Source organism: Lytechinus variegatus, chromosome 19 (assembly GCF_018143015.1).
Source record: "Lytechinus variegatus isolate NC3 chromosome 19, Lvar_3.0, whole genome shotgun sequence".
Classification (NCBI taxonomy): Eukaryota; Metazoa; Echinodermata; class Echinoidea; order Temnopleuroida; family Toxopneustidae; genus Lytechinus; species Lytechinus variegatus.
The window spans coordinates 21,249,898-21,267,317 of NC_054758.1; the positions used below are offsets into that span (position 1 = coordinate 21,249,898).

General features: G+C 35.1%; 1 protein-coding gene across 1 annotated transcript; it reads right to left on the reverse strand.

The window, feature by feature from the left end:
• Positions 1–12,135: 12,135 nt before the first annotated feature.
• Positions 12,136–17,155, reverse strand: LOC121405839 (late histone H2B.L4-like). Its single transcript, XM_041596808.1, has 4 exons — positions 17,016–17,155; positions 16,334–16,496; positions 14,936–15,073; positions 12,136–14,236 (listed from the first exon to the last, which is right to left on the reverse strand). Exons 2-4 carry the CDS (start codon positions 16,475–16,477, stop codon positions 14,138–14,140), a joined length of 381 nt encoding a protein of 126 aa, XP_041452742.1. The 5' UTR covers positions 16,478–16,496; positions 17,016–17,155; the 3' UTR covers positions 12,136–14,137.
• Positions 17,156–17,420: the final 265 nt, after the last annotated feature.

Below are 17,420 nucleotides of genomic sequence, written 5' to 3' on the forward strand. Positions count from 1 at the left end.
TTTGTCTGTTAAGACCAGGAAGAACTTTCACAAAGATTGAAGTATGACTTAGAGTTGCACTTAATTGCCTAGTTGTGTGCGGTATAATAGGCATGACTTCATTGGTCCAATTATACCAAGAGAACTCATGCTACTGCATAATTGATCAATGCGTCAGCATTTAAATGCGACTGTAAGTCATACTTAAAAATCTTTGTGAAACACCACCCCAGAAGATAAATTAACAACTTTAATAAAATCTTATATGAAGTCTGTAACTTTCAGACATAAGCATATGTTTTGCATATAGGATGGATTTAGCCAATCAGCTTGCTGTATCTCATGATTCAAATCAATTTTAACGATGGAAAGCCAGCTGCACCATTATCTTTCATCTAGGACACATGTATCCAAGGTTTTGTGAGAGATTGCATGGAGTATGCATGTTAAATGGACTTAGCCAATCGGCCTTCTCTATCATGTGATTTAAATCAATTTTGATTATGGACAGCCATCTGCACCATAATTTTCAATCTAGGACATGTGCATTGAAGCACAGTTTTGTGAGAGATTGCATGGGTGTTGCATGGAGGATGGATCCAGCCAATCAGATTTCTTTATCTCCTGCCGAGAGGAAGAGTACATACCCCTGATTGATGATGAATTATAACCCAACAAATGGCTTTCCATTGTTGAATTTAAATAAATAAAGCTTGCTTGGCTTTCCATACACATGTAGTTGGTTTGGCCTATGGGTTCAAGTTAAGTTAAACTCTCATGGGGACATATAAGCACCTTAGAACCAGTATGTGCACATCAATCGTATGTCTTGCAAATAATTCTAAGTTTGCAATCATTTTAATAGCTGTGTAATAGTGGGGGGATGTGCAAGAACCCATAAAGCAACAGGAGAATTCCCAGGCCATCTGCAAACAGGACCCTTGCCTTTCAATTTTATTCATTGATAAAAGCCATAATCATTATCACAAAATGAGAAAAGGAGTGAGCGTTCGTGTAAAGGGAATTAGTTTGCTACCAGTTATTCTCCTTCTTGGCTTTATAAATACATGTAAATACTACTTGTTTGATAATAGTACTAAATATGAATACATATTGTTGCCAAAAAGAGATTAAATAATGTGTAAAATATTGAATTCAGGATTTGGACTCAGGCAGCATACTTTTTCATCTATTTTCGTATTTATTGGTGATGCCAGTGTAATCCTAAAGCAGTGAATGATGTCATGGCAATAACCATAACAATAAGTTTTTAACTATCTTTTGAATAAATATCTTCTTAGTATTCTCCATCTTCACTTCTAAGGTGCTCAATCAAAAAAAAGACAGTATCTATAAATAAACTTTCAAATTCACAAGATATCTATATGCTTAGGATGAATAATTACTAAATTTTAGCAATTGAGCAAAAATGTTATGAAAGCTCTCTAGACATGCTGGGATTATCCATGTCTTTGCTTGTTTGAGAGTATCTTTAATTACAGTGAAAACAAGATTTTTTATGTTTTGTTTCTTGATCATGATCAACATTTGGCTGTAAAGCTCACATGTTTGACCCTTCAGTGCAGATATCCCTGATATCTACTTGATTATTTTGGGGAGTCTGGAAAAGGTACATTGCCAGCCGTTCTATGATACGAAACAATGCTTAAGCTAGGGTTGGAGTATACAGCGCTTAGAAACATTGCTTTTAGTGCTATAATAATGTTTCACGTCATGACTAATATTGTTACATACATTTCTTAAGAAGAAAACTGTTTGAAAAATAACATTGAAAATGTGATCAAGTATGACAGGTTATTTTTTGAATAAGAGAAAATGGGTCAAATTGGTAAATCCTTGCAGGAAACCGAACAGGGAAGTTTCCTAAAGCTGCTCATTTGTTACTAATGACTTAACTTACGGATGACTGGTGACCCTATACTTAGAGCTAAATCGATGCTGGTGAAATTTTTTTTTCAAAAGAATAGGTCACCAGTCGTGTATAAAGTCAAATGGATCTAATGTTTAAAGGATGAATGGTTCTTCCTAGATAACGGTTTTGATCATATGCCATTTCATTTTGGAGGGTCGCACAATTAAGCATTAATAGATGAAAAATATCTTGAAAATTGGTTAGGCTGTGAATGACTTAGAGAACACATGTATATCCAATGAGTGAGAGAAGTTCTGAGAAAAGCCACACAAGTCCACAGACATCTGGGAAAATGCATCGTTCTGTTGCGGTCTGAATTTTGCCAAGTTGTGCAATTTGCCATATAGGTAAAGAGAGATGTTACTTCTGTCTAGTTTGGTCGGCAAACACAACGTTGCTCACCCATTTTCATCATAAAATGAATAGATTAATCTTTAATCAGAGACCGTTCTTTTTAGGGGATATTTTCATAACGATCTCTGCCTCTTTTTTATACACAGTACTATGCTTACCTATACCATCTCATTATATTGCTATTCATTACCCCCAACTCAAATGGCCACAGGACTTGTAACCAATAGATGATGAACAGCATTTATATAGTTCAAGTTATATGTTCAAAGCTTATTGATATATTATACTAATATTACCAACTGGTAGAGCACGGGCCGTTTCGTAAAGCTGTTTGTAAGTTAAGAGTGACTTTTAAGAACAACTGGTGATCCCTTCTTGTGGTAAGTGATATTCACCATTAATTGTTCATTGGTGATTATTTAGTGCGCAAGAAAGCTTCAACAGTCATTCTTAAAGTCGCTCTTAACTTACGAACAGCTTTATGAAACACCCACCCAATCCGGGGTTCAAATCCCACCACAGCACTTGTGTCCTGTGGCAAGGCATTTATCTACATTTGCCACTCTCCACCCAGGTGTAGTAAATGGTTACCCGGTAGGAAGGAATTCCTTGAATGCTCTTGTTTGAGGTTAGCCGCGCTAAAGCCGTGGTAACAGTATGCAGCGCTTAGAAGCATATTTAAAGCACTATATAAATGTTGCATATTATTATTATTATCATAATCTTTTACAAAGTTGATGCCCCCCCTCTCTTTCTCTCAATTGATATTACTGTGGTTTAACTGCCTATTTAGCTCAGTTACTGGCTTAATTTAGATGGATCTAAGAATAGCTGATGTCTGGAAGTAAGTTTCCTTGTCTGTTTGACTAGATATATATTTAGATTTTATTAGAAATAGTATAAATACATGATATATATCATTTTTTAATAGAAATGAACCAAAAGATACAACAGTTTTTAAATCAAGATTTTGGACAAATGTTTTGTATCATAACTCAAGAAAGTACTGATGTATTCAAAACTTTTGGTAAAGTACATATGTACATGATTAATGATGCGATCAAGAATATAGAAATATGCAAGAAAAGTACTTATATTTATATACCATTGCAGTGAATATTCATTTTCATATTATTTCCTATCAACTCAGATCTGATGCAAAGTTAAAAACATTTATTTTTTAAACCATAAAAGAGTCATCTCAATGTCATCGATGTGCACCCTCATTGCACAAAAAGACAATTTTCACCTGCAATACCTTTGCAATGAGTTGATATATATAGAAAAGATATATGATATTCTGAGTGCTCTGTTTGTATTTATTAGGCTCCAACGCCATGAATAGCATGCGTGTTTGGATTTAATTTTCGATGTTGATAATTATGTGTGTTTAGAGGGGAAAAAATCATTGTTTATATTTGTACTAATAGTCTTCTCGAAGACTCAACTATTTTTTTGATTCAGGAGACATGGCTAATATTTGCTCATGAAGATGCATTTCAATTTGCAAGAGTATTTGAAGGTGATATGTCATAATCCCTCAGGAAAGGCACTCTTTGATTTTCTGGAATCAAGAATGTATACTCAATGAGAGAGATAGTTTTGTTGACTTTTCATTCATATGGTGTGGGAGGCAAACATTACTTGGCAAGGCAAAATAGTATAGGAGATAGAGAAATTGGAACCTATTCATAATCAAACAGAGTTAGGAGTTAGGCACCTTATCAAAGTCAGAGCCAAGTCCTTCCCCCAGGGAATCCTGTGAGAAGTTTTTCATTACAAATCATCATGGTCACCAGAGATGAAACAATGCGGACTGTCAGAAATCTGCTATGAAATGATGCACAGTATCCTTATAGCGGGATCCCTGCTAAAAGTTATGGCACACAGACATTGGATAAGTTGCCTCGCCAGGGGGTGTTTCACAAAGTTTTAAGTATGACTTAGAGCCGCACTTAAATTCCTAGTTGCGCACGGTATGAAAGACATGACCGCATTGGTCAGATCATAGAGCTATAGCTCCATGGTCAGATCATGCCAAGTGGTCGTGCTTTCCTGCGTATTGATCAATAAGATTGCGCGTTGCATATTATGTACACGCTGGCATTTAAGTGTGACTCTAAGTCATACCTAAATTTTGTGAAACACCCCCCAGGATGTATCTTCAAATATTCTTGTGAATTATTTGCATGTGTGAATGATGTCCTATTTTCATATCATTTACATAGATATAAATATTTAGGGGATCATGGTGTGCCTCATATTTGATTAAGTTCCAATCAAAGTGTGTCACAATATATCACAATATTTTTTTTTAATTAGAAGGAGTATACTTGTAGATAATTTCAAGACTAATTCTTTAGAACGCTTTTCTTTTAACTTGTTTTATTGGCTAGTTGCAATCTTGTGGTATTGAATTTTGAGTGTGATTTTAGTCCTTCCCCATATTTTTTTAATATTAAGTTAGTTGACAGCTAAAATGTGTTGTACTTTAAGTTTAAATGCATTGAGCTTTTAATTTGATGTAGAAATTCTCTAAAGTCTTTTTCAAAACAAAACACTTCGCATAGAATTATTGTAGCATCAAAACTTTTCAGTAGTAGCATGTATTGTCATCTCAGAAAACGCATTTTCAGGATCTAGTCTCTCTCAGAAAACGCATTTTCAGGGAAAGAAATATTTTGTATTTTGATTTCTAATCACTAAATGGTAATTTTGAATATTCATCTGATTTTACCAGGGAGCTATAATTTCTTAAAAAGTGGTGCTTGTTACAATCGTCCTGAAGCCATGATGAAGTACTTCAAAGAACAAAAAAAATCATTTTCTTTTGAACTGGTATTTGACATATGGGACATTGTTACAGTATGTGAAGGTAAACATGACTCTTTCATATGCAAACCCCTTTTTCTTCCGGAGAGGTTCTGACTTGCACCTTTTGCTTGGAGATTAATACTTCAAGTAATGTTACATTCAAACAACTCATTCTCTGCAAAGAAAGGATTGAATAAAATGGTGTGTTGAACTAGTGTAGGCATGTAGATGTAGATTTTTTTTCTTAGGGGGAGGGATGGGGTTGGTCTGATAACTCAAAATCTTTACATTATCAGTATATCTGCACCATGTGGTATAGTATTCTATCATACAATCTATTATGACATTACAAATTTCACAGACATATTCAAGTCCTCAGTTTTATTGTCAGATAACTGCATCGCCCTCTCCATTTCACTGAAGCATCTCATTCTCAAGTGTGAAGTATTTTCTGTTTGTTATTCATGTGCAAGAATTTTGAGAAATCCTTCAACTTTTGGTTCCATCTTTTTTCTGCATTATGAACCTTCATTTCTTCTGTGTAAGCTTGACCTGTAGATGTTGGATTGATGATATATTGGAAATGTGCTATGTGCCGATTGTTTTTCATATGATCATACTTTCTTTCCTTTTTTTGGGGGGGGGGGGCAGGGGAGAGTTGGGAGGCTCTTTTATACACAATTCAAAACAAATTAGGTGTGTTTGCAATTAAATTGTTGTAATCTAATATTTATCTTCATGTACTCTCTTCTATATTCTCCTTTAAATTATTTTTATGCAATATTCTATTTCTGGTCTTTAATTAATGCAATAAATAATGTTTTTCATTAAAACTTTGTTAAGGGTCAGTGGCCTTTCAATAATTACATCATGTTTTCAAGTTATTTTAGTACTCTGTCCATTTAACAGTAATGATACGTATTTATTATTCATTTGTGTTGTATATAATATCTTTTGTGTTGGATGTGTAGCATCAAATATATAATTGTATTTTTGTGTCTATCATTGTAAATACAGTTTTCTAAGCATGGTGTCCTTATTTTCCTAGATCAGAGTTCAGTATTTTCAATATATTTGCATGCAATCCCTGATGATCAACTAGTATTTAATTTATTCATATTGGGAACAGTGTGTTTCTATGTAGAATAAAGGTCCATGTGTATGTATATTGATGCAGTAGGTATAGTAATTGCTAAACTAAATTTTTGAGTGGATAAAAATCTTATCTGATCAATTTTATTTGTCTTCAAAACTCACAAATTGCTAAACTAAATTTTTGAGTGGATATAAATCTTATCTGATCACTGTTATTTGTCATCAAAACCCACAAATAATGTAAAAAAAAATCAACATTTGACTATCAACCAAGTGGTGTTTCAAATTTGATGGGGGGGGGGCAGCAAGATATCCTATTTGATATTCTCAACTGTGTTACAGTTGTGCAGAGATATCTTTTTCTCCCTTTTTTCTTGTTTTCCCCTACTGGACACACAAACAAAAATCATCATTAGTGAAGGGGCGCCCCCTGTCCCCTATGGCATTGCCCCGATCGGTAGCATTCCTTGCAACTTACTTCATGCTGGCGCTAGGTTAGGCAATCTGATCTGTTATCTTAGCACATCACCAACACTCGAGTTAAAACCACACAATCTGTCCCTCACTACATAATTGATATCTGAAATTGCGTATGACAGAGCTTATGACATATGGATAGAGTCTACAACATTCTCTTTCAACGATGGTAGGAATTTGGAAGGAAATCAGTATTGAATATGCGGCAATATTGGCTTTTCCAAGAATGAGTTTAAATTGGAGTCACTCCTGTCTTATCCAGACTAAAACTCTCCATTTCAGTTTGGATACAGGAGTGACAGTTTGTGCTGATGACCAGTCTTTCTTACAAAAGGGGTATCAGTCAATACTATTGCACTATTTTCTTTCCAGAAAATACGGATATCGCATCTCATACAATGATATCGATATTGTGGCATGGAATTTTAACTGAGAGGGTAATAACAAAAGTTATATTACTATGCAGTGATATCTATTATGAGGTATTTTGAGCCGTTAGGTCAATAGTAGAAATTATAAGATCACATTCAATATAGCATCAAGAAGCACATGTCATATGTCATTTTTTTTGTAAAATGGTGGTTGGTGCTGAAAGTGGAGCACTAAAAATATATATCACAACTCATGAAATAAGAAATAAGGTGGTGTTTGGTGCTGAAAGTGTAGGACAAAACAATATATCACTACTCGTGAGATGAAATAGGGAGATCATACATTTTTATGTCATAAATTGTGTCTGAAGCTTCAAGGGCATTGGTAATAAATATATCACTTCTCATACAGTATCTTTCCCAGTTGCACATTACCATTGCAGTGATTCATCTTTCTTGTGTGAATAATATCTTTAGATTACCCCATTTGATTTTTTCATATGTAGATGAAGCAGATGCATGGGGGGACCCATGATAATATGGGGGCAACAATTTCAATTTGTCCCCCCCCCCTATGATTTTTACAACATTGAAACCCCTAAATTTATAATATGCAATGCGAATAACAGTTTTAAAAACATTGAAAAATAATTGAACTTGGCATAAAAATAATGATAAACATTCAAATTTTGTTTATGTTTTGGTAATTTTTACTTTCTGCCCCCGCCATCCAAAACATTGGTCAACATCCCCGGGGTAAAGGAGTCCCAATTTGTTGGTGCCAAATTGTCAATAATCACAGTCTTAAGTATTCATTGGTGGATATTTTGATTGCATTTCATACATGTATTCATTACTATTAGACATCAGCCTGACTTTCCTCTAAAATCTTTGCAGAATATGTAACAACATGCGGAATCATAATTGTTCATTGTGATATGTTTGCCCTTCAGGAGGAGAGATATTACATACATTGTTCTATTCTTGGTTACAACAAAATTCAATGTCAGTCAAATTTATATCTCTTAATCACAATTTGTTCCAGCATTCTTGAGTGGTTTCTGTCTCCTTTGGTGAGCCGACCTTTATATGGTGTAAGTGCGACTTTGCTTTTTCAAAATTGGTCAAAAAACAATCAGCATTTGAATATGCAAAGTTTTTATTGTTTAAATATTACGGCAGGTTGGCAAATTAGTTTTCTTTAAATTTCTAAAAAAATCTCTCAGTGACGCAGTGGGAGGTATTTTTTTGTCCCTAATCGAAGTGTTTCCAGGAAATTTGGTACAATGTTTGTTGTACAAAATTCTGGTTTAACATAGGTCCCATTTGTTTTATTAATATTAGGGCTTGTAGAAACCACTGGATAATGTTGAAATTAATCATTTTCCAGCTGACATATCTGTTTTTCTATATATTATGACAGATTTCTATGATAAAACACAAGAAATAGAAATTCGTCTTTAACTCAATTCCAGTTCTATTAACTTCTGCCACCCAATAACACAATTTTTGATATCTGCAGGAAACAAACTTATTGCTTCCAGATTTGGAAATATTCGGGATTCGTCTTGAGTACTGACAGTGAAATGCCATCAAAATGAATACCATGAAAATAGTCATCTGTTAAATACCATAAAAATGAATACAATCAAAATGAATTCCATCGAAATGAATACCATCAAAATGGATACTATCAAAATGGACACCATCAAAATTGAACACCTTCAAGATGTATACCATCAAAATGAATACCATCAAGATGCCATCAACGTAAAATGCATTCATTAGGGGACTTATGTTGCACATTATTAGATCCTTGAGACTGTTTCTGGTTGTATTGGTTCAAATGGAAATCCAGTCTGCCCAGGAGATAGTGCATCATTCAAGATGGCATCCATGACCGGGTCAATAGCATTGTATATTGCATCCATGATAGGTCAATAGCATTGTTTATTGCCTGGTTGCCATGCTGATGATTTTTTTATTTGGCACAATTCAATTTAGAGAATGTAAAAGAATGGGGGTTGACATAAGAATTACTTTGACAACAAATATTTGTCTTTATTTGTCCGTCACCCTCCTCTCACATGTATTATGAGGTCATGTCATGTGACCTAAAATCTTGTTCCCTTTCTCTCTATATTAAGATGGTGGGGGGGTTGATGTTGGTTAATAATTCAGACATATCTGCCATACTACTTTACATAATTGCACCCTTCCCTTCGAATCGGAAGGGAAAAGTATTTGTATTCAAATCAAATCACATTATATTTTTATTATCTCACAGACGTATTGCCAAAAAAGTCTTGAATAGTAAAAATAATACTTTGATAATGATAGTAATCATACCCTTGTTCCCACTAGCCTGCACATACCAGTGTGATATATGATGCATGATACACCCTGTTTTAGTAAAAATTGTAATTATCTTGCGTTTTTAGCACTTGGGACATTCGTTGATTGTAGTTGTAACTGTGCGTGCAGTGCTTTCAATTTAATCTTTTTTTTTCATTTTGTTTTATTTTTGAAGTGTTATGTAGATTAAATCTTTGATCGTGTGAGTGTTATTCTACGATATATAATATGACAAAGCCAGATGTGATGAAGTAGTTAAATCAATTTTGAATGTTTTCTTTCGATATTATTATTATCCCATGTATACTGTACATACTAATGTATCTGTGATGTTCAATATATACTTTGAATTGTGACGTAATTGGTAGTGATATAACGTTAAGTATATTGTTGGTTCATGCAATAACGTAACAGGAATTATCTGATATATTTCTATCTTATATTCACCGTAACCATGGTAACTCCGTTTACCTAACGTAAGGAAGAAATTCATTTTTTTCAGTCTCCATCGATCTCGTCTATTCGTAACATGTTCACACTTTCGTTCATTCATCTCAGTATTCATGCATTTTCTTGTTCATCCACATAAAGCACCAATATATGTCTGCAACGTTTATCATCTGTCTCAAACAAGTCAACACTTCTGAAAAAAGGCATAATTTACCTTATTATATTGCGTTAAGTAATTTTAACACGGTTCTGTAACAATAGGCCTATGATGGAGGGTAAATTTCCATTCTTGCGGTTTTCTCAAATGATTTTCTTTTTACAAAGATATTTGAGAGTTCTAAATTTAGGTGTGAATAACTTTGATTTGTAGAGAGAACAATAATTGTCCTTTTAATCAGTTGTTATGCTGTTCTACTGAACTTCTTTCTTTGGGAATTTTTCTTTCTTGTGTGAAGTCGGTATATTTCCCTTCAACGAGAGTAATAAAGTTTGCCATGAATCCTGAAGATGTCTTGATATTGTAATTATTCTTTTGTGTTGAAAGGCTTTGACATGTATGATTTATGCTTATTGGCACAAACAAGGATTGTGGCCATCATAAATAGAGAGCAAATGAGAAAAAAATGTCACAAATTTTCTTTGGTTATGTGATCATAAAGTTGAATATTTCTTCATTATGTAAAATTTTGTTTCCTCAGGGAACATAAAAAAGGATTTAAAAATTAAATCTGTAGATGTGGTTTGAGTTCCTTATCAAGGGCGGATCCAGGAATTTTCAAAAGGGTGGTAAATTTTCCCAAGGAACATTTTGAAAAGAAAAAAACATTCAAGGCCATTTCGTCCACGAAAAAAATTGACGAAAAAGGGCATTCATCCACCAAAAAAATGACAAAAAGAGTATTCACTTTCAAAGGGGGGCACACTTTTGTTTTAATGGCATTTTACATTACAAATTTTGACTGTGCCTCTCAAGGGGGGGGCACGGGCCGGCTTTGCCCCCCCCCCCGATCCGCCAGTGCTTTTTCAATATTTAATCCTCAATAGATGAAGCATCGTTGTTTCATCTGTATAAAAAATCGGCTTCTTCATTTGCATACTGACCTTGATGGCCGCTTAACTGTTTATAGAAATAAGCGAAACATTTAAGCCTAACCAGGCCGGGTTTTTTTTTTGTTTTTTTTTTGCTCTAATTCACTAAATAACGTTCTTTTTATGTCATAATTTTTTATACCATCGCTAACTATTACAAATAAAAAAAAGTTTTACAATTATTTTAATATATTTTATTGTTTTGTTAATTTCTTTTGTATTTCAAAGTTTATTTAATACTTTTTTGGGCCAAATACAAGCAATAACTTTTTTTGAAGCATAATGTTAAAATCAGTGGCGGATCCAGAGGGGGAGGGGCACAGCCGGCCCGTGCCCCCCCCCTTGAGAGCCATTATCAAAATTTGTACCCCCCCCCTTTTGAAACTGACATTTTTTTTTCCTTGACAAATTTTTGTAGGGAAAATCCTCGATCCGCCCTTGGTTAAATTCGATCAATTTTAGGAGATGAAAGTTTGTTTTTTTTAAGCAATTTGGGTCTGATATGCCCTTCGGCAATGTCGTTGCGCAATTTTTCAACATATCCGGGCATCATAAATTTGGTCTCAGGACTTGTGACATTAGGTCATGTATCAAATGGGGATTCGAATTACTTGACGAGAATCAAGGGGGGGGGGTGTTAGGGAGAGTGGGTGGGGTGTCAGGGGCGGTGCAAGAATATTTTGACAACTCTCTCTTAAAAATGTTGGGCAACATACTGTCCATACATTAAAACTTTTTCCGATTCTGGGTAGTTTTAAACCAATAATGTACATGTATGCTTTGGTGAAAACTACATTAACCACAGTATTGGATGAAAACTACCCAGAGTTAGAAATTGTTTTTAAACCAATTGTTGTGTGGACAGTATGTAACCGAACGTCTTAAGAGTGTAGGGGCAGGACGATTTTTCCTTGATTAAAAAAGGGACACATAAATTGAAATATAAGTCGAACTATATCATGCTATATATGGGCACACAGCCGAGATCTCTCCCTTTTACTAATTTCTTCTATTTTCTCCCTCTTATTAATGTCGACTCCTTTTTTTCTTTTGCACACGTAAAAAAGATGGGCGGCAGGCCGTCTGGCGCCGTCCCTGTAGCTCCTACTAACCTCATCCCGTCCCTGACGTTATAGGTCGTATGTTATATATTACAGCAATGTTTCGTTTCTCTCGACACAACGCTCAAAATAATGAAAACTAGTAATATCGAAGAGATAAAGCCTTAGAGCATTTAATTAACAAAAATGAAAATCAACTCCACAAAACAGAAACATACGATAACTGAACAATTTCACACATAAACATCAAATTTTTAAAGATTTTTTTTTCACATACACATACTAAACGATACATCTATAGAGTCTACAACTTATTAAAAAAGTATCCATATATCTTAGAAACTACTAATGGAAAAATCATTGGAAATTTCTTAGCCCCATGCCATTAACTTTGTGAGGATTCGTGTTCTACATTAAGTAGTATATATTAGTTGTTTCTAAATCATAAATTCGTTATGCTTTTGATACCATCAATGCATATATTTCTCATTAAACGGGAATGGTTATGGAAAGTCTAATGATTAAGCAAAGTGTCCGATAAATTTTCAGACTTGAATTTTACACTACTCAGTAACTTAATGTTATATCGTGATATCAGTCATAGAGCTAAATGGTCCAAATTATAGTGACATAGAATTTTCATTAGTGAGGGTTTCGTCTTGTACAACGGTCCCGTTCGAGGGCTTTGCAGTATTTTAGGGTACTTCTTTGAGCAACGTTCGCAATATCGATCTGTTCTCGAAAATGTTTCAACATCTACTAAAGATCATCGTTTATATTAGATGAATGTCCTCTCTCTATATTACTAACTCTATTTTGTCACTTGATTCAGATCCGCTATATCTTCGCTAGAATAGTCGATAAAACAGTAAACAGTGACTGAACTGGTCTCAGCGCAGGATTGATATCAGATACAATTAGAAGATAAACAAGTACAAACAGAACATACTGATTTTTTTCCCCCAGAATATAGTCACTGCTGCATTGAAGGGCATGTCCATCCAGTAATAAAGAAAATCGAAGTATAACTTTAAGCTTTCCAAGAAAATCGAATGAAACAAATTAGAACATTTTGATTTTTTAAGGGGGGGGGTTATTTCACAAGACATTTATATGCTTATATCATGAATGGTATGCAAGTGACGGAAACGATGACGTCACATACTATTTCATTTCTATTCCATTGAATGAATACGAGATATCTATCTCACCCACCCCTTTACACAGTTTGATTCCCAGTGGAAAATGTAAAAACACTATTTCATAATGAACACCCGATATTTCATATAGTATACAGTAAGGATGTGACATCATTTGCATACTGACCAGGACATGCACAAAACGGGTTTATGATGGAAAAACAAGACTTTAAAATGCGAATAATTTTACATCCAATTGTCATTTTCAGTGCTACAAGTATGTTTTCTGGTTTTCGCTGTTTACTCAAATGATTTTTTTTGGGGGGGGTGGGGCTGGACCTTTGAAAAATCTTAACTAAACATCGTTCTCAAATTCATAACTTCGTATGGTATTAATCTCAGGAACGAATACACTAGTAAGTTATATTATGATAAAATACTCAACTGAAAGTATCAATCAAACAAATATACCCGTTGAAGGACAAGAGACTGGATCATTTGGTTCTCTGATATAGATCTATCGTTTTCTTTGGCCCAAAGTGTGCATTTTTTGATAAGTGTCTGTTATGCCAATAACTACAATTTTGCGATTCCGTAGGACATGTTATTACGAACCCACCCTACAAAATGCATACCGTTTTTCAATATTACTTTATTTCTACAAATGAATATCAAACATTTTAAAATATTAAGATGGCGTACTTAATGTATATCCTTGACTATAAACCGAAATCATTTGATAAACAGAAACAACTCTATCAAAAGATGGAATAATGAAAGACAAGCGTTGCTCATATCCCGACATAGCAGCATGTGATGTTATTTTCAACAACTAGCTCAAGTGACACGATCCTTTAATATTTCACGATATTAATCGTCAAAATGATTGACCACCGAACAAATTAGTTGATAGATGCAGCATGTTTTATCTCCGTTATTGCCTCAGCGATTCATTCGATATGGATTCAATCGCTCTTCTGACTTCGGTGGCGACCGGAGCTGTTCGAAATGACCGCATCTCTACCGCGACGTAGTGTATTTGGTAACCGCTTTGGTGCCCTCTGATACGGCGTGTTTGGCCAATTCACCGGGAAGTAGGAGGCGAACAGCTGTTTGTACCTGGTGAGGGAAGGAGACGGGAGTAACATTAAAAATAATATAAATATACAATGGGACTGAAGACTACCAGCGAGTCACCATGACTACCGTCAATATCATCACCATCATCACCATCATCATCATCACCATCATCATCTCCCATTATATGATGGCATCACCTCATCCTCTTAAACGTCTCCATCATATCACCATCCTAACAAACATTCTACGCTCTTCATCTAATTCACTATCACCATCACCACCTCCACCACCATTATCACCATCATCACCATCATCACCTACACCATCATCATCGTCATCATCATCACTACCATCACTATCATCATCACCATCATCATATCATCTTCATCCTCACCATCATCACAATCACCATCACCGTCATCATCATCATCATCGTCATCATCACCATCATCACCATCATCGTCACCATCATCTTCACTACCATCACCATCATCATCACCAACATCATCATCATCGCCATCTTTATCATCACCACCAACATCACCATCATCACCACCATCATTATCATCACCACATCATTATCACCATCATCATCATCACCAACATCATCATCACCATCATCATCATCGTCATCATCATCACCATCTTCACCATCACCATCATCACCACCACCACCACCACCATCATCATTATCACCATCATCATCACAACCACCACCACAGTGGTTTGTTAACTCACCTCCCTACTGCTAATGGTGCTTTTCTTGTTGTACTGAGCCAACCTTGAGGCTTCTGCTGCAATCCTTTCAAAGATATCATTAACAAAGCTGTTCATGATTGACATGGCTTTGCTTGATATACCCGTATCGGGGTGAACCTGGATTGCAAGAAAAGTAAAAATTCGTTTCAAATTTTTTTCCAAATCACGCCAAGGGCCCTTTTCATAAAGACTAATGCTAATAATTTGCAACATTTCTAAAGCCCTTTATACAATATTCAGATGGCTTTAGCACGGCTATCCTGATCTGACGCTCGAGCATTCAAGGAATTCTTTCCTACCGGGTACCAATAATTTACTACACCTGGGTCGAGAGTGGCAAATGTAGATAAACACCTTGCAAAAGGACGCGAATGCTTCTGTGGGATTTGAACCCTAGACCTTGTGGTTCAAAGTCCGGAGACCTATCCACTGAGCCACAAAACCTCTTGTAAGTTGGCCATTGTAACAATGGCCAAGTTTGCAACAATTGTAAGTACCATGGTTACCTCGATTGTGATTGGCTGCCTAGCCCCGTTACCATGGTAATTACCCACAATGGCAAAGTTACCATACACCTTTTATGAAACTGACCCCAGCCCAGTGGAAAAATTATTAAATTGAATGTAGTTCTTTTGGCTGCTGATTTTCCGCATTGATTTTATTCATATATTGCAACATTTTTTTAATTTTCTGACCTCAAATATATAAGAATATGAACATTGAAATAAAATAAAACAGATAGGCCTATAATGCATAATAGTTGCTCAGATGCATTCGGAGTATTATTTTTAAATATTTTACAAACAATACATTCTGTTTACACTGCAATTAGCGTGCATCAGGAGGGGGATGATCTCCCAGAAAAACTTGTTTTTTTTTGCTGAAAAAAGAAATGTCTGATTTTAAGTTTAAAAAGAGAGACGCGGAGAACGAGACGTAGTGGGGGGGGGGGGGAGAAGTGATGAAATGAAAACGAGGTGAGGTATGACGGGAAACAAAGAGATGGAGAGAACGAGAGATAGGGTATAGTACGGAGCCTTTAAAGTGCCGACGACTTGGCGAGATATTTTTGCCATTTCGACATAATAACCTTATTGTGTCGACATGGCGAGATACGTTATCTCACCAAGTCTACTAATAGAAAGTTATGTGTCAACATAGCGAGATATTTTATTTTGCCAAGTCTACTTATAAAACATATGTCGAGATGGCAAGATATGAAGTGTCTATAAGGCCCGGCGATAGTCCAAATATCTCGCCAAGTTACCTTAACTTTTTATAAGTCGACTTGCCGAGATAACGTATCTCGCCAAGTCGTCAAGTCGATGGCACTTTAAAGGCTCCTTAGAAAAGAGATTGAAGAGATGAAGAATTTACTTGTTTTAGGACTTTGTAGATGTATATGTTGTACGACTCCATCCTCCTTCGCTTTCTCTTCTTATCCCCTGATCGGGATGCCATCGCCTTGGAAGACTTCACGGCCTTCTTTTCTCCCTTCATAGCAGAACCTTTGGCCGGCATCTTTATTCTAATTTATGATCTGTAGACCAAGGAAAAGTTACAAAAATATATGTAGAAAATATGTGATTATAATAAAAAGAGAAAAAGGAAAGGTATAAGAGCCTTTCAAAGCAGAGCGTTCATGTATTTTTTTCTGATTTAAAATCTGTAAATAAAAAGTTAATAAAGTATAATAATGAATACAGAATCAGAAAATAACAAAATCTTTGATTTGATCTTTGTTTTTGGTTAAATCTATCAAATGAAGAAAAGCGACGACACATGTAGTAAAATTAAGATAATGAAAGGGGGGGGGGGGGAAATAGAATGAAATACATTTCCCCTTCTGCACAGCAGAGCATTTGGCGGGCATTTAATTTTGATTTAATATATGTAGGCTTACATGTATAAAGGAAATTTATTTCAAGTAGTAAAGATACAATGATTATGAAAGGAACAAAGATAGGAAGAAATAGAAAAAGACAAAAATGGTTCAATGGCAATCATGAATAAAAAATAAACAAACAATAATCTGTGATAATGTGGTTGTTCAGCTTACCTTTCAAACTTGAGAACAAATAACTGGGTTGTCAAGAGGACAGATTGATAACAAAATAAATGATTTCTCAACGCAAAGGAGCTAGCTGCCTGGCCTTCGACTTGAAACGCTTCGAAACCGGACAGCATGTATAACGATTGGAATGATTTTCTGCATGCATCATCGCATCATGTTCACATGATATGCAAAACAAGACCTCTTTATTATTGAGAAAAGGGGTCGTTCAATGAAACTGTTCATTATGATGTCCTCTAATCATCTCATCTCTGTCCAAATTCCTTACTTTGACGAAATGGAACTTACTTTAACATGATTTTTTTTCTGTAATCTATCTATGAAAGGAAAAAAAGGAAGTATTTTTTGTACTACATCTATTTTAAAACTATAAGCAAATTTATTTCTTGG